Genomic DNA, 24,023 nt, shown 5'->3' on the forward strand with positions numbered 1-24,023 from the left:
GCAGACTCTGGGAGGGCTCACGCCAAGGAGTGCTTCCCAGAATTTCTGCTGCCAGTGTCCGTGTTCTGACAGTGAGACAGAGCCACCCCCCACTTCTGCAGGAGACCCTCCAACACTAGCAGGTAGGTCTGGTTCAGTCTCCCCTGGGGTCACTGCTCCTTCCCCTGGGTCCCGATGTGCACACTACTTTGTGTGTGCCCTCCAAGAGTGGAGTCTCTGTTTCCCCCAGTCCTTTCGAAGTCCTGCAATCAAATCCCACTAGGCTTCAAAGTCTGATTCTCTAGGAATTCCTCCTCCCATTGCCGGACCCCCAGGTTGGGAAGCCTGACGTGGGTCTCAGAACCTTCACTCCAGTGGGTGGACTTCTGTGGTATAAGTGTTCTCCAGTCTGTGAGTCACCCACCCAGCAGTTATGGGATTTGATTTTATTGTGGTTGCGCCCCTCCTACCTTCTCACTGAGGCTTCTCCTTTGTCTTTGGATGTGGGGTATCTGTTTTGGTGAGTTCCAGTGTCTTCCTGTTGATGATTGTTCAGCAGTTAGTTGTGATTCTGGTGTTCTCACAGGAGGGAGTGAGAGCACGTCCTTCTACTCTGCCATCTTTGTCTTTTTCTCTCCTGTTTTCTGATTGATTCTTTTTACTAGGAGCCCTTTCTTGTTGTATGGATCCAATATAATGTCAAATTAGAATTTATTTCTAATCATAAGGTTGTAAATTCTGTTTATTGGATTTAAATGATCAGAATTACTCTCTGAATAAACCACAAAAGACTTAATTACGGTTACAGAGTATATGTAAATATTAGAACTCTTGGCAATGTAAAAGTAACAGTATAGCTGTCAGAGTCAGAAGACGGGTGGAGGAGAGATGGAACAGAGTACAGGGGCTAAATTCTTCATTTTATACAGTAGAAATCACAAGATATTGCTAAAGTGGATGAAAGTGGAAATAAAGGTTCACTGAGCTTGAAGTAGTAATGAACAGAATAAGCTAACACTATAACTGCCACAATGTGGAAGAAATTGGAAGATGAGCAGTAGTGTAAGTGTGCAGATGTCTTCATTTTCTTCATGAGGGGAGTCACTAAATATTAATCCAGTTGATAAATCAAGAAATGGAGGTATATGCATATTAGCCAGATTTGATCAATCTGATGATGGTAAAAGCCATCACATCTCAAGTCAGAAAAGCTTACTGGCTTCCTTTAAAGAGGGGGCGTAGAGCAGGGTGGGATGGGGTGGGGTAAGACTGAATTTTTCCTTAGTAACATTCTGTATTAAAGCATTTAAAAATATATATTATGTTTTTAAGGTAATATTTTATAAAAATAATTTAAATGTATGTAAATGTTGAACACTGGTTCAAAAGCTAGTGCTTGATAGAATGTGCAAGGTGAGAATGGCAATGATGGGGCTGGATGAGGCTGAGGGTGTGTAAGCTTGTGGCTGCAGAACACAGCCCTGCTTGGGTAGAGGTGTTCCCAGTGGCAGGGCCCCTTCCCTCTGTTCCTTTTGCAAGTTCATTCATCCAACAGCTTACCTAGCACTTGCTGAGTTTCAGATTCTGTTTTGGAGCTGGGGATAGGGAGCCATCTTTGTCCTTGAAATTGAAATCAATCCCTTACAAAAGACTGCTCACCTTAGAGTTGGCACTCCCCACCATGGGAAGGGTCTAGTCCATTTGACTTTCCTTTTCAGGACAAAGGAGGTGGAGGTAGGATGCCTGGGAGGTATGGTGATCAACCCTCCTGGTTTGCCCACCATTATCCTGGTTTTATAACTGAAAGTCCTTTATCTCAGGAAACCCCTCTGTCCTGGGCAAACCTGGGCACTTGGTCACCCTTTCCAAGGGAACAATTGCTAGCTCCATCTGTCACTTCTCCTTAGTCTTTGTTCTGCTGGAGGAGATCAAGAAACCCACGGCTCGTGGGAGTCATCTCTAGAGTTGACAGCATGCTCTGCTTTCTGAATTTTGGAGGGTCTGCAGTAGTAGGGTAGGCAGGGAGAAGATCAGGGAGCTGGTGATTCTGATTTCATGCATGTCTTTCGTTAAATTTATTCCTAAGGATTTTATGTTTTTTGATGCTCTTGTAAACAGAATTTTTAATTTCATTTTCAGTTCTTTCCTGCTAGTATTATATATGGAAATGCAACTGATTTTTATATATTGACTTCATTTATTAATTCTAGTAGTTGTTTGTACATTCCTTAGTATTATCTGTGTTAACAATCATGTCATCTGCAAATATAGACAGCTCCACTTATTTTTTTCCAATCTTTGTGCCTTTTATTTCTTATTGCAATTTGTATCAAATTAAATATAAGTGGTGGGGCTTCCCTGGTGGCACAGTGGTTAGGAATCCACCTGCCATTGCAGGGGACACAGGTTCGATCCCTGGTCCGGGAAGATCCCACATGCCATGGAGCAACTAAGCCCATGTGCCACAGCTACTGAGCCTGCGCTCAAGAGCCTGCAAGCCACAACTACTGAGCCCGTGCTCAAGAGCCTGCAAGCCACAACTACTGAGCCCACGTGCCACAACTACTGAAGCCTGCGTGCCTAGAGCCCGTGCTCCGCAACAAGAGAAGCCACCGCAATGAGAAGCCCACGCACCGCAGTGAAGAGTAACCCCTGCTCACCGCAACTAGAGAAAGCCCACGCACAGCAACGATGACCCAACACAGCCAAAAAACAAAACAAATAAATAAATGTATTTAAAAAAATAAATAAAATAAATATAAGTGGTGAGGACTGAAAGCCTGGCCTTATTCCTGATCTTACGGGGAAATCACTCAGTACTTTAACTTTAAGTGTCATGTTAGCTGTAGTCTTTTTATAGTTTCTCTTTATTAAGTTGAGGAAGTTCCCTTCTACTGCATTTCACAGTAAAGGGTATATTTGCCTTTTTTTTTTTTTTTTTGCTACTCAGCCTTTAAACTCCTTACTCTTGTTTGGGGAATCCTCCACCCTTTGAGTCTTGGAGTAAGTTAAAGCCTGCCTTGCAGTATGGAATCACAAATGCCAACCACACAGATTCTCAGTGTCCTTGCAGCACAGGTAGGATCACATGACCTAGTGCAAGGGCACATGACTAGGGTCAGCCAATCAGATGCATAGGGGACTTTGACTGAAAGATGTAGGGCCAGCAAAGAATCCATTCTAGTGACAGAGGTGACAGTGGCCATATCTTGTTTCTGGGGCAGCAATAGGGCTAGGTTTGGTTCTGGCAATAGTGGGGGTATGAGTTGTGGTATCCATCGTTCAGCAGTAGTAGCTGCATGACTATCTTGCCAATACGTTCTTTGTATGATTAAGTCCGCCAGAATTGGTTTCTTTTGATTACAAATAAGAACCTTAAACTGTCCAAGTAGTTAAATACCAGTAAGCCCACCATAAAGAAATCTTGTTAGACAAACTGGAGATTTGTTAGATTTGTTTACATTCATTAGACAAATGTAAAACAGCCCCTGCCATACTGGGGAGCTGACCCATCTGTGAGCCTTCTTCCTCAGGATATGGCCCTCATCCTCCTTTCCAGCTCCTCCCCTCCCCTTTCTGTGCTTTGGCCACAGATCCATCTGAATCCTTCCAAAGTGTCATGCCCTTTCCTTCCTCCCTGGCTTTGCAGCTGTTGAGTATCTTCTCCCTGGAATGCAGTTATCATCTCTCCCTAAACTGCTGACACTGCCTCCTAATTGGTCTCCCCCTCCACATCCCCTCAGGCCCATGTCCAGTCCATATTTCATACAACGGCCAGAGCCATCTTCTCAAAACTTATGTCTGAGCATGTCACCACTCTGTTTAAAATCTTTCAAAGCTTCTTTATTGATCTTTGGATAAAGACTAAATTCCTTAACACGACCCTCTAGACTCAGCATGGTCTGGCTCCTACCTACCTCTCCAGCTTACTGGAAGACACTTAGAGGTAGAAGCAGGGGACTGGATTGATATGGAATGAGGGGGGCAAAGGAGGAGTCAAGGATGACACCCAGATTTCTGGTTGGGGCAGAGGTAGGGAAGCTCCTTAATTTATTCACCTTTAAGACCTCAAAGGTATGTACTAGTCAGCCTCACATCTTTTGCTGAACAGGGAGCTGAAAACCCATCCACCCACCCACCCACTCACTCAGACTTCAGTCTGACAGTCAACTACCTGACCAGCCAAGCAGAGGCTTTAGGAGTGAGCTGCAGCTCTTTTATTTTTCTGTCTTTGGCTTAGGCACTTTCCCTCCCAGTGTCTTCGTTTTCTCATCTATAAAGCAGGAATAATATCAATATTTTCTCTCTTCCTTTCCCTTCCCTTTTCTTCTCTCTCCCTCCCTCCCTGTCTCCTTGATAAAAAATTATTGTAAGTGGTAAATTGCAGGCATGTGACTGGCCCAAGTTGAGACATAGCTGGAGATGACCATCTCCTATGAGCCTCGGTAATAGAATCTATTTGCCTTTTAGAAAAATCACTCTGGTTTTCAGGTGGAGGATGTATTGCAAATAAGTTGAGACAGGAAAGAAGAGGTCTCCAGTCTTCTCAACCCCTGGAGAAATGTGTGGGGAGGTGGGCTACATGGAGGGTGGAACAAACAGACCTGCCCCCAAACTCAGGGTAATCCTGGATCCTCCACTGTCCACAGTCCGTCCCTCAGCACGTGCTGTTGACTCTACCTCCAAATATAGATGAACCCCTTTACTTGTTTTTTTTTTGTGGGGGGGCATGCTACATGGCTCGTGGGATCTTAGTTCCCCGACCAGGGATCGAACCTGGGCCTCCCGCAGTGGAAGTGTGGAATCCTAACCACTGGACCACCAGGGAAGTCCCACCCCTTTACTTCTCTTCATTTCTGCTGCCATCACCTTAGTCCAACCACCATCCGTTCTCTCTGACCTACTCCAATAACGGGATGCCCCGCCTTTGCTCCTGTCTCGCTCCAAAACATCTCCATCCAAAAGCCAGTGACCTCTAAAAATGTAAAGCAGGTACTGTTACTCATTTCCTAAGTCCTCCGCCGGCTCCCCAAACTCCTCAGCCCTAGCCACAAGCCTGCACGGTCTGCACCACTCCTTCCCTGTTCACCCAAACCCAGGCACCCAGTCCGTCCTTGCTCCTGTGCTTCAGGAAGGCCCAGCTTCTGTTCCTTGCCACCCCCTCTGCCTGGGGGGCTCTTCCCCTGGCTCTCCCCACACACCGCACATCGCTGAGTCCTCCCCTGCAGGTCTCTGCCCAGAGGTCGTCTCTTTGAAGAGCCTCTTTCTAAGTACACTTGCCCCCAGCACTCTTTGTTCCATCACTTTTATTTCCTTCATAACACTGCCTGAAATTAGACTTTTTATATTTATAGAGGTCTCCTCAACATTCCTACTTTTACTTTTTTATGAATTTTAATTCTACTAGGAATACATAACTATGTTGTCCAAAGAGCCTGACAGGTGAACTCCTCTTCTCCCAGTGAGATCCCTCACTGAAATGACAGCTCCGTTTGTCCTACTGACCATGATTTGTAAGTTCCCAGAACCATGCATGCATGGCACATTCCACAAACAGTTAATGAATGAAGAGTGAATCAAGGGCCACACTCTGGCTCTACCACATATTAGCTTCCCTTTGGGGAGGGCTGGAGGAGGAGGAATCAGAGGCCAAAGTCCAGAGGAGGCAACGGATTTGGGCAAACTACTTAGTTTCTCCAACTATCAGTTTGCTCATTTATTTTTAAAAAAAGGGAAAAGAGCATTTATCTCATAGAACTGTGAGCATCAAGTAGTGCCAGGCACACCATACACCCCCTCATGAAGTTTATAGTCTAGTGGGGGGGGCAGTGGGGATGTACTTGAAACGCTGCATGTTGATTCCATAGTTTACCAACCTGTTCAGTGGTCCTAGAATGTTAGAGCCACGCTTTCCAAACTGGGCTGGAAAGAGCTATGTGGGAAAAGGGGTTACCCTGAAACCATCCGATGCATCTTCCTGGACTGTTTGTTTTACCTGGAAGTAATTTTTAGCATTATGTTTTATAATAAAATAACACAAAGACTTATTGAGTCAAATGCAGAATTTGCCTGAATTTTAAAATCCAGGTGCTTTGGGCATCATCATGAGGAGAGGCGCTGGAGATCATGTGGGAGGGTTGAGGCCGTGTTTCCTAGGTGGGGAAATAGGTGCAGAGAGTGGCCAGACCTGGCCTCTCCATCCTGGTTAGGGTCTTCTCTGGCTCACTTGGTAAGCCTCCTGTCATCATGCAGGACTCTGGTGTGCTCCTCTCAAGTCCCTGACCTCAGCAGAAACAGCAGGTAGCTTCCTCTCCTTCCCCTGTGGGAGTGAGGGTGAAGCCCAGAGGCCAAGGCCAGGAGGAAGGTTCTAGGCCCTAATCCAACTCTCCTAATTCCTAACATTGCCCAGACCCTGGACCACCCTGCCTGCCCATCAACACTTCCTCTTCTCAACCATCCACCGATCTGGACATAATTATAGTAATTATACTGGGATATCCTTTCCCAATTATGTAAAACCAGCATAGGTAACTGCTTCTGAGCATAATTACAGGAGATGTTTACAGACTCACAATCACATCAGAGTAAATGATAGCTTCCTTTCCTCCCATTAATACACCAATATTAGGGCCCTATCAGGGCCAATTAGTCAAATCCCAGCAGTGAGGGGGTGGGAAAGACCTCACACTCTCCCACCACCTGCAAAGCAGGAAGGGATCTCAGGGTCCCAGCCAGGATTTTACAGGACACCCAGAAACCTGCAGAAGTATGGGCTAACATTCACTGGACACCTACTGTGTGTCAGGCACTCAGGGTAGGCCAGCAAACACCTAGGAACAATTCTGCACGCTGGTGTTAATATCCCACTTTACATGTTTGTAGACTGGTTCTGAGAGGGCTGGTGTCCAGGGTCACCCACAACAGACCATGAAGCTAGGAGGGGGCTTTTCCATTATGCAACTCAACCGGCCAGACTCCCAGGCCACAGCGCCGCCAGCTCTATGCCCTCTTCCTTATCTCCTCTTTTCAATGCTTCCTCTTCCGTGGCAGTCACCAAAGCTACCCCTGCTCGCCTCCGGTCCCCCTCCCACCCCCATCAGTTCCCCAGCGTTGACACTGCCTTCTCTGGCTCCCTCCGCCCCTTCTTCCTGTCCCCGTGGGGTTGTAGGGTGTTATCTCTCCAGAAGGGCGGGAGGTGGGGTGGGGATAGGGTGGGGCATAGGGCGAAAGCCACCGCAGGCACCCGAAGTTTCCCACCAACCCCCACCAGGGGCTCCGCCCGGAGCTCGGCCCTGGGGTCGCGGGCACACCTTCGGCGTCCACGCTCCCGCACACGCAAAGGCCGCCCCCCGGCGTGCGCAGGGGAGCGCGCCTGCACACACGCACACAGCACAAAGACGTGCACCCCGCTCCATCCAGGCAAACGCACCCCCAATCGGTAGAGCACGCATTGGTGCACACGCACCCGCACCCTCGCGTGCACACACGCGCACGTATACCCACCCCAGCGTGCGCCCTCACGTACACACACACGCACGCACACACACACACAAGCCGGACAGCATCCTTGTGGACCCCTAATGCCGACCTCAGGGCCCTGACGCGTCCGGGCCCTGCCCAGCGACTGGCTCGGCGGCGCGCACACACGCGCACACGGGCCCCCGCGCGCCCTCCCAGCTCGGCTGCTCGGCTCCCCAGCTCCCCGGCTCCCCGCCCCGGCCGCGGCGGTCGCTGTGCGGCGGGCGCTGTGCGGCGCGGCGGGACCGGGCGGGGGCGGCGGCCGGGAGCGCGGAGGAGGCGGAGCAGGAGCCGGGAACCGGCTGGCCTGCGCCCCTCCTGCCGGCCGGGGATTTTCCAGCCTGGGCGCTGACGCCGCGGACCTCCCTGCGGCTGCCGCGGACCATGGGCGACAAAGGGACGCGGTGAGTGCGGGCGGCGGCCGGTCCGGGGCGCGTGGGGCGACCCGGGCGAGGGCGCGGGCAGGGGTTCTAGTCCGTGTCCCGGCTGTGCGTTCGCAGCCACCCCGGCACCGCCGGCGCCTGCTCCGCGGCGGCTCTCGGCTCTCCTCCACCCGAGGTCTCCCGTGTGGTCGCCAGCAGGGCCAGGGGCGCGGGGACGGAGCGACGAGGACCTGGCCGCGGAGACACACTCATGCACTCACTCGCTGACACCCAGCACTGGCCAGCCGGCGCAGGGGGCAGGTTGACGCACAAAGGCACACGCTTATGTGGACACACGGGCACACTCATGCATGGGCGCGCTCATGCTGGCACACACACTGACATTCACTGCCACATGTCAGCACATCTAGTGACACACTGTCACACACTCACTGGTACACACTCATCAACACGTTCTTGCTGACAGTCATGTTGGCATACACAGGTCACACTTCAAGACATACCAATGCTAAGACACCTTCATGCTGGCGCACACATGTTGGCTGACCCTGATACATACACTATCACTTGCACTGACCTTAACAAACACTCTCACTGAGACACACACGTTCTTACCCTTACCAACAGGAACACTTATGTTGGCATGTCTCTCACCAACACAGTGTTCAACAGGCTACGCCAATGCTGACCCCCACAGACACACATCAGACTAATGCCCACACAGGCACCCCAGGTCACATGCCAACAGCCCCTGGCTGCTGATACACTCCAGGTCCCTGCAGGTGGAGAAGTGGAAACACACGCACCACACAGGATGGGAGGCCCCCTGGAGCCTGGGAAAATGCCTCCCATCCACATTTCCTTTCCCTCTGACCTCCCCAAGGCCTGCGGTGGTGGCCAGGATCTGCTTGAGCTGGGGGTGGGGAGGGCCCTCCTGTCTCCTTAGGAGCCTGCCCTGCTCAGAAAGGGAGAGGGATGCCTCTGAAATGGGAAACTGGGACAGAAAGGGGAGGGGGCTGGGGCCTAAGATGAGTCCCGGTCAGGCACTCAGCTTTGTCACCCTAGTTCTACTCCTTCCCTCAGCCAACTCCCCTTAAGTTCCGATACAAGCTTCTCCCTTAGCTGCTCTTACCCCTTCTGCAACCCCCTTATTCATTCTTTTCTTTCTTTACCTTCTTCTGTCCTGTGCCCCACTACTCCCTCCTCTCTCCCCTCTCTCCACCCTCCCTTACTCTCTCCTTGCTTCCAGTAATTATCTCTTGAGTGCCTGGGGTGTACAAGGTGTAATGTGGGGATCAAAGATGTCCAAAACCTGTTCCTTCCCCAAAGGAGCTAACAGACTAGAGAGAAATGGCCCCCGTGGTCATCATGTTTCGGGACCATTGACAAAGCAATGTACCACTCACTGCCATCTGACACTGTCTCTCAACAACCTGAGAGAAGTATTTTTTTAACACATTTAAAAAATGTATTTATTTATTTTTGGCTGCGTTGGGCTGTGTTGCTGCGTGCGGGCTTTCTTTAGTTGTGGCTAGTGGGGGCTACTCTTCGTTGCGGTGCGTGGGCTTCTCATGGCGGTGGCTTCTTTTGTTGCAGAACACGGGCTCTAGGCGCTTCAGTAGTTGTGGCACATGGGCTCAGTAGTTGTGGCTCATGGGCTCTAGAGTGCAGGCTCAGTAGTTGTGGCACGTGGGCTTAGTTGCTCCGCGGCATGTGGGATCTTCCCGGACCAGGGCTTGAACCCGTGTCCCCTGCATTGGCAGTGGATTCTTAGCCACTGTGCCACCAGGGAAGCCCCAAACTGAGAATAGTCTTTCGGAGATTATTTCCATTTTCCAGAAGAAGAAACTGAGACTCAGAGATAACTTGTGCTCCTAAGTTTTAGAAACTGCTTCCCAGCCATCCTCCTGACGGCCCTGCAAGGAGGTTAGCTTTCCTCTTCCTGTTTTCCAGAGGAGGAACCAGAGCTTAGAGAGGTTACCTGACTTGCTTAAGGTCAAGAGGGGTCAGAGACAGGACAGAGGCTGGAGTCTACTTGGTCCATTTCTCTGTGGCTCACCCCTGGGCACTGTCAAGCCCCTCGTGGGCCCTGGTTTGAGGCCCAGGAGGGATGGCCTGCTCTGTGTGTGGAGGCCCAGCTGGTGGTGGAGGCTGCAGAAGATCGTGAGGCATCTGCATTCACCTTGATGGCTAGTCCCCATTGCTGAACTGGTGACTCATGTCTCTGTCCTCAGCAGGAGCATGTGTGACCCTCTCCTCCACCACATCCATGTCCCCCATTTCCAAGATCCTCCTGACCGCTGAGGCCAGACTTTCCTCCCTGCAGGGGGTCAGGAGCCCTTCTTCCTCTCTCGTTCCTCATGTGCTACTTCACCATCAGGGTGACTCAGCCCCTCCTGGGCCTTGGTTAGCCTCACTGTGACTTGGGGGAAAGTGTCATTGTTCTCCTGCTGGCATAGGTTGTCAGCAGGATGGGAACACCATGAGCAACCAGGCACCTGTTGGAGACGCAATCTTTGGGGCCAAACATTTTCCACGACTCCCCCTTCTCTGCCTCTAACTCACTGGGGGAGCTTGAGGACCTTGGACAATGGTCCTTACCTCTCTGGACCTTAGTGTTCCTGTCTGTAAATTGTAGCTATCAATACCTAACATTTTCAGGGCTCTCCCTGTGTTTTCTGAATATACTGGACAGGGGAGGAGGTGCTGCCAGAAGCCTGGTGCCCAGGCCTGGCTATGGTCCATGTGACGGTGGCCCTGCTCTCTCTTCCGGTCTCCCCTGTAGTCCCAGGAGGCTTCCCTCTCCCTTCCAGACAGGTTTCCTGAGTAATTTGGAAGAGAAAGACAAAATCAATAATGGGCTGTACCTTGCCTTGTTCTGTAAACCACGGGATTCTACTTTATCTCTGACTTAGAAGAAGAGGCTTGCAAGTATCCAATACTCCAAGGATCAGAAGTCGTTGCATCCATCCTGCACCTGGATTTTCAACCCGCACGTGAAAGTGACAATGAGAATTAATCAGAAACTGTCACTGCCCTCTAGGGAGTCCCAGGGTCAAGGGGGAAAGAGGGCATGAGGCGAATACCTGGATATTTTTTTTACAGGTCGTGTGATGACTGCTCTAACAAGTGCTCTAGGAGCAATCATACAGCCATTCAACAAATGTTGACTGAGTGCCGGGGCTGGCAGTTCAGAGGTGAATGGCTCTACTCTGTTTCCAAAAGACTGAGAGCAGAACAGATGATTATAATGAGGGTGACATGTGCTGTGGGAGGCTGAAGGAGGAGTCCCCCGCCCAGTCTTGGCAGGGGGCATGGTGAGGGAAGCTTTCCTGGGAAGGAGGTAGCATTGGAGCAAGGGGGTGGGACTGGGGATGTCATTCCTGGCCGGGGATGCAGAATGTGACAAGGCTTGGAGGCATGAAGCAGCCTGCTGGTTGGGCTGGGATGAGGGGTGAGAGTGAACACGGGCCAGTTATCAACAGGCTGGGATGTCAAGCTAAGGAGAGGAGATTTTCTCCCGAAGTCCCTGGTGACTCAGAGAGGACTATGGGGAGGGGAGGGATGGGAGCAGATCTTTGTTTTAGATGGATGCCTTTGGCAGTGGCAAGGAGGGGCAGGCCTGGATGCAGGGAGACCGGTGAGGAGGCTGAGGAGGAGCCTGAGAGAAGGCGAGATCTGAACTAAGGCTTTGGCAAGGATGGAACTGAGAAAGCTGAACAAGGAGCTGGAGTCCATTAGCCTTACTGCCTGGATGCCTGGTATGTGTCAGGTTTACATGCATGATCTCATTTGGTTCTCCCTATGATCCTATTAGCGTAAGGACTGTTGTTCCCATTTTACAGACCAGGAAACAGACTAGGAGAGATTAAGTAATTTGTCCACTGCCATTCAGCCAACGAGCTTCTGAACCCAGGCCCCTCTGTCCTGCTGCTCCTTGCTTTCACCCAGAGGGACGGGGTTGTCTGGCTCATAGGTGGCCTGCCCCGTCTCCCTGGCGGCCTCATTCTCAAGTTGTGCATCCCTTCTGGTTCTTGCTGTTCCCACTAATTCAACTGGCAATATACAGGATCAAAGTTGAACAACAGGAGGGATTTCCTGAGAGGTGATGGGATGGAGTGGCATTTCGTTTCCCACAGATGTTTATGAACTCTTCTTTTTTGGCAGAGCAGGAGGGTGGGTGTGATGGGGACACGTAATCACCAGCTCTCTGTGAACCTTGGCTGTTGTCTCTCTTGGTGGTTAAGCTCTGTGTGATCCATCTTGGCTGGAACATGGGGGAAGTCCTGTGGCTTTGGCCAGGGGCACTTATGGGGCTGCTGGGAATGGAAGCATTGAGCTTGACCCATCTTCTCTGATCCTTGACTCCGGGCTGGCCTCTGGGCTTCACACGTCTCCCCAGCTCTCTTACTTCTGAGTTTGGGCCTCCGTGCCCAGGGTTGAAACCTCCCACTGGCATGGGTTCAGGGGTCCTGAGTCATGGGTGTGCCATACCTCGGGGCTGTGGCAATGGAAGAACAATAGCCTGGGAGTCAGCACGCCCCAAGTGGCCTCCTGGCCTCTGCCACAGTGGCCATGCTGACCATCTATTGAGGCCTGCAGGGGGTGGCAGCTTGACAGGGAGTCAGGCTGGAAGTTGAGGAAGATGTAGGGAGGCTTCTGCATAGATGGGTCCGGATCTTGGGGCAGGGATGGACGTGGGAGGCAGGGATTTGAAAGTCTTCGGGTTAGAGGTGGTGTTTGACTTGGGCATTATGGGCGACATGGTACAGGGAGAGGGAGAAGATAGAACGTATGAAGAGAGGATGGCTGGGGGCATTTGAGGCTTTGGAGAGCACCCATGCCTGGGGGTGGAGAGAGGAGGAGGGAGAGAGTAGGGGAGGCTGTGTCCTGGGAGCCAAAGGTCAGGGAAGGACCAACAGAGGATGAGCTTCAGAAAGACCCCTGGGATTTAGGCAGAAGGCAGTGGCTGGTGACTTGGTGAGAGGGGTTTTGATGGAGCCATGAGGGCAAAGCTGGGCTACAGCGGGCAGAGGAGAGAACAGAAGGACCTTGCTTTTCTCCGTGCCTGGAGCTGGTGGGGAGCCTCTCGGAAGAAGGGTATGAGGCCACGGGCGGGGGGTGATGGGGTTTCCAGGTGTGGGGACCTGGGAGGTGAGGCTCAGCTGGGGACTGGGGGGAACATTGCAGAGGTGTCAGCTGGTCACAGGGGGGCATGTCTGTGCTGGCTCCTGAAAGAGGGGCCACTGACTCAGGCAGGGGGTCTTGAGAAAGTCTTCCTGGAGAAGGTGACCCCCTGAGCTGGGTCCTGGGGCACAAGGAAGGCTTGTGTTCTAGACAGAAGGAAGAACCTAGACCAACGTGCAGGTGCGGGAGTGTGAGGGGTGAGGCTGCCGAGGGAGGTGGCAGCCCTGGCGAGCAGGCTTTGGGTGCTGGGGTGGGTGGGTTTCGAGGTACTTTCTACCCAGGTATTCACACCTCAGGTGTCTTTTTTCCCCAGGTGGTGAGCTCCTTGTGATTTGGGGCTCTTTCTGTTTCCTGTTTGCTGGTCCATTATCCAGCTCTGGGTCTGGTTCACAGGAGATGCCTGGCAGGGATTTGTTGACGGGACTGAACGCCTTCCTCCCTTCTTGCCTCTGCTGTCAGTCCAGGGGCCCCCTGAGTGCTGAAATTAGCTCTTTCCCATTAGGGAATCCTAAGGACGGAAGCCATGCCTCCCACATTAGACCGGCTGTTGGGGGGTCTCCTCCATCAGACTGGGAAATCGTGAGGGAGAAGATTACCACCCCTATCAGAACGGGCTTCCTGCAAGTGAAGCCTGTTTCTCCCCCATCAGATAGGCTTCTGCAGGTGGGAGCCATGTCTCCTACATCAGGCGGGGGGCTCCTGGGGGTGGGGCATGTCTCCAGGACAAGCCCTGGAATTAGAACAGGGCACCCTTATGGTTCCTGGGTACCCGTCTTCCCTCCTGTGTGCAGGATGGGTCCTGCCCCAGGGGTGGCTTGAGTCCTAGTAGGGGGATATAGATCGGAGGGAGTGGGACAGGACAGGGTGGCTGCTTTTGAGAGGGGAACAAAGGACACCGTTGTCCCAGCCCCCTCCCTCCCTCCCTCCCTCCCAAGGGGCCCTGGCAGGGTCATCTCTCTGGAGACACACCTCCTCCTTCCTGGTCCTGGCCCCATCTTTAGTCCCACTTGAGAGGAACTGCTTGTTCCTTCCCAAGAGACCCGGTGCCAGATGAGGCCCCCAGGAGGCCAGACCCCAGGGACCGGGCCAGGCAGGTCCCTGGAGTTCTGTGTGATTGAAGTCACCACAGCCACTGAGCTGCTTTCCCTCTGCCTGGGGCTGGGCCTGGCCTGGCTGAGACCATAGCCAGTGGGTCCTTCTGTAACTGGAGAGGGATCTGGAGGAGGTAGGGTGTGGTGGTCCATGTCAGGCCAGCGGGAGGCAGGACTCCTCACTCAAGGTCGGAGGGGTTCAGTGGCTGTGCAGGGTGCAGCCTGTCTCCAGGGTGTACTCAGAGGTCCAGAAGCTGAATGAGTATGGAACTGCACAAGACAGGGCCTTCCTCTCATCCTGGCCCTGGGCCTCTGGCGCCACAACTGGTCCTCCTGGTCCTTTTGCAGCCTTACCCCCTTCCCCGAGCCTGTGCAGTCAGTGGGCATGGATGCATTTTGGCAGAGGACCAGGGAGGGGGTGGGGAGTGGACTGCTGGGATGTGCCATCCCAGGAGAGTCCCAGAGATACGCTCTACTGCTTGCTCAGTGCTGGAGGGAAGAAATGGGGGATTGGGCAGCTCAGGCCTCTGCCACACACCAGTGGGACTGAGACTGCTGGGTGGCTGAGGGTTGTGTTCTTTGCTGTGAGACCAGGTCCTCGCCTGAGCAGCCTTCTGCCTCTCAAAGCACCTGCAGGAACCGGCAGGCAGGCAGGCAGGTCCTGGAAAGTTTCATTTTCTCTGCCCAGGCTGTGCCCCCCTTTAGGTGCTCACAGTCCCCTCTGTGATCTGATTAGCATGTATTAGAGGCTGATTAGTATGGTGGTTAGGCTCTAGGAAGAACCAGGTTTCCTGGTTTCAAATGCCAGTTCTGCCACTTACCAGCCTGGCAACCTCTGCTGATTATTTAACCCATTCTCTGCTGCAGCTCCCTCATCTGTAAAATGGGAGAGCAATAGTGCCTGCATGATACGTTGTTTTGAGGATTAAATGAGTTAAAATAGGTACAGCTCACGGACAAGTCCCAGGAACAAGTGCCGTGTTATATGCGGTTAGTTCACAGCACCCTTCCTGTCCTTCAAGGCCTGGATCACACATGGCCTCCTTCTCTGGGAAGCCCTCACTGATTTCCAAGTGCCTTGTGACTTTTTTTTTTTTTTTTTTTTTTTGCCATATATTCATTCTCTCTCTCTTCTCTTTCTGTTAGCACTCATCCCTCCGTCTCTTCGTGGGTCCTGGTTATTTGCACACTCGTGATGTCCTCTGTGTGAGGCCAAGGGCACCTGTCCTGTATCTGTTGTCCCTTTGCACCCGTGCAGACCTGGCACGGCACTGAGCTCCATAAATATTTGTTCAGTGAAGGAGGCTAATGTAGGTGTTTCACTGGGAAAAAATATACTTGGGGATGGGCAGCATGGTGGGTGAGGACAATGGGACACCATTGCTGATTCTGAAACGTCTAGAAGTGACCTGAGCCACAGGCATTAGATTATTCTCTGTGACCAAAGGGCGGAGGTCACAGGATGACTCGCTTTACCTTTGCTAGGAGAATGTGTTTTCAGACAACCAGAGCTACCTGGCTAGGGGCTTGGTGGTTCATTCCAGCCTCTGTGCCTTTGTTTTTCCTGCTCTCACCATCCAGAATGCCATCCTTTCTTCTCTCTGCTTGTCCAAATTCTACATCCTAAATACGTGCCCAGCCATGGTGCCATCACTTCCTGGCCCCCAGAGGGTGGGCTCCATTCATCCCGCCCATCCTCAGACATTTACTGAGCCTTTCCTGGGTCTGGGCGGTGACATGGGAAAGTAGGGAGTTCCCCTTTGGGATGGACATCTGGATCTGGCTATAGTATATCCAGTGTGGTTTGACCTGACCCGAGGAGGGGACCATGGCTTCTGATGATCCACCGGTGATCAGGGAGCCCTTTATGCAGCTGGAGAACCCTCCCTTGGCCTGCTGGCAGAGCACAGAACTCCCCAGTGGCTTCCCACTGGGCAAGTACTCAGAACCCACCTAATTACTGGGGACAGAGTTCTGGGCACTGGATCCAGCAGGCTGCGGTCCAGTAATAATCAGCTAATTAAACCACCCAAGAATTGCTCCTTGGCCCAGAGGAGTGGAGGGAAGGGGGTGGTGAGGCTCAGAAGAGTCGTGGGAAGGAGAGGGCTGCTCTGTGCAGGGAGAGTTCAGACACTGGGCCTGCTGAGCAGAGCTGGGAAAGGGAAGCAGGAAATGGGGAGGGGGGGCAGGGCAGGGAGAGAGACAGCTGGATGAGAGAGGGTGTTATCTGGGGACAGCACTCAAGTGAGATGAATCAGGGCAGGGATCTGGTCTGGGAGGCAGGGACCCCATTTGTTCACTGTCCCTGTGACATCATGGATGAACTGTTTTTCCTCTGTGGACCTCAGTTTCTCCACATGTCAAGCAGCACGGGGCAAAGGGGTTGGTCTGGGAGGTCTCTAGGACCCTTTGCTTTGGTTCAGCAGCTAGCAGGGGAGGGGGGCGTGAACAGCAGGCTGTGTTTCTGCCCGATAGCTTGGTGTCTAGCAGCCCTGTCTTCTGGAAGCGGCAGACGGTGCTCGGGTCTGATCCAGCCTGAGATTGAGCTGCCGTAGGTTAATCAGAGGGAAGACTGTAGGTGGCAGCAGACACGCCCTCGGCCTCTGGTGTGCCCTTAGCCCTGCCCTGTCCTCGTGACTGTCCTGTGGTTCCCAAACCAAGTGTCCTCAGCGAGAGTGACTGCTTAAGGCTCTGCAGTGTCTTTTCCACCAGTCTAGAAATTTCCCAAGTAGCACCCCCAGGTGTGTGGAGATGGGGTTCCCTGAAGGTAAAGCCACAAGGTTTGGAGTTTGGATTTCAGAATCACACAGACTCGGCTTTGCTGTCCAGCAATATTGCACACTAGCTCCATGCCCTTGGCTGAGGGTCTTAAACTCTCTGGGCATCAGTTTTTGCATTTATGAACTAAGGATAATAATATCCTCTATTGCGTGTGGTTGCTATGGGCAGAGAGGGTAGGGATTTTTTTTTTTCTTTTTTTTTTTGCGGTACACGGGCCTCTCACTGTTGTGGCCTCTCCCATTGCAGAGCACAGGTTCCGGACGCGCAGGAACAGCGGCCATGGCTCACGGGCCCAGCCGCTCCGTGGCATGTGGGGTCTTCCCGGACAAGGGCATGAACCCGTGTCCCCTGCATCGGCAGGCGGACTCTCAACCACTGCGCCACCAGGGAAGCCCGAGGGTAGGGATTTGATAACAGTCTTTGTTACTCTTCAGGACTGGCAGTGGACCTCAGCTTTTCTCTCTGCCCCCTCTCTCCTGCATCCCCTCCCTCCTCCCGTCCTGCCCAGGACCGTGTGCCCCGCTGGGTGTGTTGGGGTGGGAGCTGTGCTGGGCTGGAGGAGAAGGTCAGATGGTGGCTGGAAAGGGAAGTGAGATTGCCCGGGGAGGGGTGGGGCAGTTGGGGCTGGAGCAGCCGTGGCCCCCTCCCTTTGGGCCCCGCACTTATGGTGGGTTCTCTAGGAGGAAGTGGGGAGAGAGTGGGGGGCAGGAAGCTGGGGATGGGGTGGGCTTTATGGAGCGTCCCAGGCCTCTCTCCTTTAGCCCCCGCCCCCAGGTGCCAGGTGCGGAGCCCAGAGCCTGGTTTTCTGCCAGGGAAGCCAGCAGGCCGCTGTTTCACACACTCAGACAACAAACAGCCCTTCCTGGTTCTCAACCCCTACTGGGAGGTGCCTGCTTGAAGCTGGGGCACTTGGAAGGCAGCGCCTGCCTGCCGCGGAGGTTGGCCGAGGTCTGGAGGAGAGGCCGCAAAGGAGGGGACAAAAGCCGCCTCCCCCTCCCCCAGCCTCTCCCCGCAGTGCTGGGCTGTGGCATGCCAGGGCCTCTGACTCCAAGGAAGCTGATTACATAACGCAGCTGGACTCCCTGTTGGCTTCTTCCATTCCTCCCCAGAGCGGCCTCGAAGGAGGTGCCGCTGTGCTTTGATTCCCGGGCCCAAGAGGTCATTGTGACCATCCCCCTGTCTAGGGCGCTGGTATGTGCTGCCCACACCATCTCGGGAGGAGAGCTGCATGCCCTGCCCTGCCTTCGTGCAGGCACTGGGGTTGCCTCTGCGCCCTGCCTCCCTTCCCACGCTCCTGGGAGCAGGGCTTCAAAGGGGAGAAGCCTCATTAGAGGAAACAGGCTATGTCCTGAGATAATTTGCCTGCACAGTGCCCCAGAGGGAAGCTGGCCTCTCTGCAGCCAGAGGGATGGATAACCAGCATCTTCCAGTTTGTTCAACTCAGTTCCACAAACGTTTCTCGAGCACCTGCTGAGTGCCAGGCCCAGACCTCCACTCAAGGCACGTCGCCGAAGCCGGCTGGCTGACCCCCGTGGCATCTCTCTCCTGGTGGGAAGCTGACTTAAGGAGCAGCTCTGCGCCCCCGTCTCCCACCTAAGGCAATAGCCTTTCTCACAGGCCGGGGCCTGGCTGTCCTGTGTTCTGGGGTGGCAGGGACATCACGACAAGGAAGCATGGGGGTTCCTCTGGGCTAGGCTTTTTCAGGGTTGGCTTATACCCTTTCTATTCAGCCACCCTGCCCTCCCAAGGAGGTTCCCGTGAACAAACCCGTGAGTGTCTGCCCCATCGCAGGCCCTGGGCCGGGCACTTGAGGTATGAAGAGGAAACAGGCAAGTCTCGGCCCTCGTGCTGCTTGTATCTTCTGGGAGAGAGGAAACAGATCATCCCAACATGCTATAAGAAGGTGGGTAGTGGGAATTCATTTATACGGGGCACAGAGCAAGCCCAGTAGATAAGTGTCACAGGCACACCCCCAGAAGCGGGGGGCAGGGGGGTCATTGCAGCAAGCTTTGGAAGGTGAGTTTGACATGAACCAGAGGTGACGCTTGTCTTGGCGGTGCCTGTGACCGATGTTCTCAGCGGGGACTGACCTCCTTCATCAGATACTTGAGAACCCACTATGTGCCAGGCACAGAGTCAGACACTCACTTCATCTGCTGTGAGTAAGGTGTGTCCTGGGACTGTTGGAGGACATAAAATCTAGGGTGAAAAGTGAAGGCTCTGCCACCTGGCATCACAGTGAGTGTTTGGGCCTGAACAGAAGAAATGGAGCAGCAGGTATAAGAGGAAACACCGGGCTCAGCAGCCACTCCATGGAAACCAGGGGCTGCCTGGGTCTCCCCTGGTGGAGGGCAGCGGGAGCAAAGGCTTCCCTCCAGCCGGGAAGACCTTGCAGAGGTCTGATGACTGTTCCCAGAAAAGTGATGGACGTGAAAGAGCTGGGAAACCACATCTTACGAGAAACAGCTCTAGGCTTGGGGCCGTGGGGCGGGGGTGGGATGAGGGCACACGTCTGCAGCTCCGAGGGCTGGGAACACAGAGGCCAGGCAGTGGCGTGGTAGAAAGAGGGAGCTCATCTGGGGTTCTCACCTCCCCTCTATCAGTAGTTTTGTATCTGTGGGCTGAGTTTTTCAGCCTCTGGGCATAAAGTTTCCATCCTTTCTGTGTTGTATCTGTGCTAATGAAAGCACTCAGCACATTAGCAGGTTGATTTTATTATAGGACTCTATAGCTCCAGGGCAGTGGAAGAAACCTGGAAACATTTTTAAACTCAGTAAGGAGAACTTTCTTTTTTCGCAACAGATTTTAATATCCTAAAAAGGGCAAAGATGATCCCACGGCATAATGGAGTGGTTAATATGCACGTATTCATTTCTCATATTATTTAGAGCGATCACTTCAGCAGCAGCAAATCCCTATGCATACTCGAAACAATCCAGCCATCTCTGATGTTCGCAACTTTGCAGAGTCAGCTCTGCCAAAAAACTAAAAAGAAAGAAAGAAAGAAAAATTTTTTAGTAGAACTTTCAAACAAAAAACCACGACCCAGTCTTAGGCTGAGCCCTGACCCTGATCAGCTTCCGTCGGATTGTAGAGCTGGGATGGGGGTGGGAGAGGTCCCAAACTCCAGGGAGAAAAGAAACCCTCACCTAACACTCGGGAGGGGGGGCATTTAACCTGATGGTGATGGATACATGTCCCCATCACCAAAGTGCTTTTCTTCTCCCTATTCCACAGCCACCAGCTCAGTCCAGGCCCCACTTCTGGCCTGGACTTATTGCAGTAGTCTTCTGGCTGCTCAGTCTAAACCCCCCAAATCCTCCTCTTACTCTGAAATTCGCATCTGACCCTGTCCTTCTGCAGCTTAAAAGCTGATCAGTTTCCCCTGTTTCCTATGAGACAGTTCACATTCTTCTGGTGGCACTGGAGGCCCTTCCCTCCCATGCTCCTTTCCCAGTTCTCCCCACCACACAGCCAATATTCTGGCTCCACTGACTTTTTTGGATGTTCCTCCACAGTCTTTGTACTTTCCACATGTCTGTGTCTGTTCAAGCCGGTCTCTTTGTCTGGAATGCCTTCCTCCTCTGCCTGGTGAAATCTCCCTTGTATTTTAAGGTTGAACCTAAGCTCAGTGCAGTTCAACTGAACGCCATGCAATTGAACTGCATTAGGCACGTACTATGTGCTTGGCATGACGCCTTCCCTTGACTCTGTGTTTCCTGCCCAGGCAGAGTCGATGCCCTCCTCCATGCTCCCTTGGCGCCTTGCAGGCTTCCACGATGGCACGTTGTATCAGAATTGGCTGCTGTCATGTCAGTTTCCCGTGCTAGAGGGCAGGCTTGTGTTGGATCCCCAGTTCCTGATAGGGGCTGGCCGAGCTGGGCGAGGTCCAGGTTTGCAGAAGTGCACTGAAGCAGGAGTACAAGCAGCGCACACACACACACACACACACACACACACACACAGCTGTTGTACTCAAATAAGCGGGGGCCAGAATTGGGTATTGTGTTGGGGAGTAAGTCAGGGAAGGTTCTCTGGAGGAAGTGAGGCCTGAGCTGCTGACCCAAAGGAGAAGCACTCTTTCCTTCTTCTTACTTGCTTCCTGGCCCTGGCTGAAAGAAAACAGCTGAAACTGACTGTGAAAAGGGAAATGTATACATTTTGAACTGGGGGTTGAGATCTTCTAGCCTGGAGATGATTAAATAAGGCATATACGAGTCTGCCTGCCGATGCAGGGGACACAGGTTTGTGCCCCGGTCCGGGAAGATCCCACGTGCCATGGAGCGGCTAGGCCCGTGAGCCATGGCCGCTGAGCCTGCGCATCCGGAGCCTGTGCTCCTCAACGGGAGAGGCCACAGCAGTGAGAGGCCCGCGTACCGCAAAAAAATAAAAAATAAGGCGTATACCTCCTCCCTCCCTTCCTTCCACACACATTTTCTGGACCTCTAGGACATGCCAAACACTGGGGCTACAAAAATTGATTAAATAAAACAGGGCTTAACATATTTTTCTGTCTTAATGTTCATGCTGGAACCTGCCCTTTCCTTTCTTTGTCTCATTGGAGTCTAAGTCTTGGCATGTCACTTACAGCTCTGTGACTCGGGACGGGTCATATAGACCATGGAGGTGATAATATGCCCCTCATAAGTTTGTGCTTGATAATGTGTATGAGGTGCTGCGTAGGTGCCTTTGGCAGTGGGTCCCTCATGGAGTGAGAGCTCCTCTCAGACTACAAGCTTCCTGAGGGGGCGGGTGGGGACCGTGTTCAGTGTGTCCTCAGTGCCCAATGCAGGCCAGGCACACAGTACACTAGGGTGGTCAAGCATCCCAGTTTTCCTGGTCTATCTAAGTCCCACGTTTTGGGAGAACCCTCCGTCCTGGGTGAATGGGGACAGTTAGTTGGTCACCCTATACCATGTTCTCCATAAGGGTTTATAGAATGGATATATGGATGGATGAATCATGAGGGACAGACAGCAGTGGGACTTGGACGACCAAGAGCCAGCACTGGGCGGCTGGCTTGTGGGGTGAGAAGTGATCTTGTGAAGGGTCTGGAAGGCCCAGCAGGTAGAAGAGGCTGGAGGCAGGCATGGGGCCCTCTGCTCCTCAGCAGGGAAGACATGAGGCCCTGAGTCTTTAAGACTGTTGCTTTCAAGCAGATTTCAGCCTCCCAAGGCCCACGTGCTCTTCCTCAGACTCATCCAGAGAGAAGGCGCTCATTGAGGTCCACTTTTGCTGGGAGGGCCTGTAATGAGCCCCCAGTTGCTCCTCTGCCTTGGAAGTTGAAGGCCTCTGGCCCCTCCACCTGCTATGTTCCGGCAAGCCTGCCCACTGCCTTCTGAGCTGTCCACTCCAGATGTGGTGGAGGCCTGGGCCGCGAGGTGGGAGAGCAGGGCTGCAGCCCCATTCTTCAGCCCAGGCCCAGAGACTGAGTGGAGCCTGTGTTTCCCCACCTGTTCCGTGGGGATACGGCCCCTTCTGCCAGGGCGTCTGTGAGATGCCACTTGGGGAAGTCTCCTTGGCATGTCTAGCACGAGTATGTACATAACTAGTGTCACTTGTTGTCTGCTTCTATAAATGGGGACAATAAAACTTGCTCTGCATACCTCCAGGGGCTGTTGTATGGGCCCAATGGGGTGTGGGATGTGGGAACACATGGTCAGCCACGTCATAAGCCTTCAAATATTTGGGAACAGGGGCCTCAGAAGAGCAGCTCAGGCTGGCCCAGGGTTCCAGGCACAGGTAGGGGTGGACCCTGCCCACCAGGCGTGAAGGATCCTGTGGGGTGGGCTCCAGCACTACTGTCCGTGAGAGCACTCAGACCCTGTGAGCAGGCCTTGTGCTCAGATGAGCTCTGCTGCTTCTGAAACCATGGCAAGAGAGAGACGTGGGAGGGTTTAGTAGCAGCAGGACACGTGACAAGAAGAAGGAATGTTCCAGAGCCTCGTCTGTCTGTTGGGCCGGAGGCAGGGCCTTTGTGAAGGCGGGTTGTGCTCAGATCGCCTCTGGGCCCTTCCTCCAGCCCAGAGGCGGATTCACCTGGAGGCTGGTGCCGCTTCAGCTTCAGGCCTTCACACTCCAGGGCCGTTTCCAAGGCCTAGCAGTGTGTCCACTGGCTCAGGGGGTTTGTGAAACACGCAAAAGGAAGAAGATATTTTTGTACTCTTTTTTTTTTTTTTTAAAAGAGGGCTTCCAAACTACATGAGTTTCAGGCCATGCAAGCCTGGATCTGCCCCTGCTCTAACCAGGAATCCTTTGTGCCAAGAGGTTGGTGCCACGTCACTGCATGTCCTCAGGGAGTTCTCATCCCATCATGGATCTGGTCATCAGTTAGAACCCTCCCTCCTGAGGCAGGACCTGAAAGCCATCTAGGGGAGCGAGTTCTGGGCCAGGCCAAGCCCACAGTTCCTGCTTGCTGTGTCAGTAAGAGACTGGAAAGGCATCTCTGCCCTCAATTTTACTCATCCGTGAAAGGGACATAAAACCTACCTTAAAGGCTGTGGAAAGGTTTAAAAAATGTACCACTGCCTGGTGCTGCAGGTACCCAGTACCTGATGAAACTGCCTGGGAGAGCCCAAGGCTTGTCATGGGAGCTCAGTAAAGGGTGGTGGAAGCTGGATGGATGTGGCGCAGGGAGCCCACCCCTTCTTTTTCTTTTTTTAAAAATTAATTAATTAATTAATTTTGGGCTGTGTTGGGTCTTTGTTGCTGCGCGTGGGCTTTCTCTAGTTCCGGTGAGCCGGGGCTACTGTTCGTTGCGGTGCGTGGGCTTTTTATTGAGGCGGCTTCTCTTGTTGCAGAGCACGGGCTCTAGGCACGTGGGCTTCAGTAGTTGTGGCTCACAGGCTCTAGAGCGCAGGCTCAGTAGTTGTGGCGCACAGGCTTAGCTGCTCCGCGGCATGTGGGACCTTCCCAGACCAGGGCTCGATCCCGTGTCCCCTGCATTGGCAGGCAGATTCTTAACCACTGCGCCACCAGGGAAGTCCGGGGCCGCACCCCTTTTGTTGGGCTGGAGCCAGTTCTGCTGACTGTGCTTCACCTGCACTGTGCTGTCCCTGGTGCTGGGTGCTAGGGATGCGGGCTG

General features: G+C 53.1%; 1 protein-coding gene across 1 annotated transcript in view; it reads left to right on the forward strand.

Moving 5' to 3' along the window:
• The first annotated feature begins 7,779 nt into the window (after window positions 1-7,779).
• The window catches only part of ARRB1 (arrestin beta 1), an 80,738-nt gene continuing 64,494 nt past the window's right edge, over window positions 7,780-24,023 (forward strand). The window contains exon 1 of the mRNA XM_082627891.1: window positions 7,780-7,901. Coding sequence (XP_082484017.1) covers window positions 7,882-7,901 — 20 coding nt within the window. The 5' untranslated portion in view covers window positions 7,780-7,881. The remainder of the gene's footprint in view (window positions 7,902-24,023) is intronic.

Source organism: Mesoplodon mirus (genome assembly GCF_964341445.2).
Source record: "Mesoplodon mirus genome assembly, chromosome: 7".
NCBI classification, from domain to species: Eukaryota; Metazoa; Chordata; class Mammalia; order Artiodactyla; family Ziphiidae; genus Mesoplodon; species Mesoplodon mirus.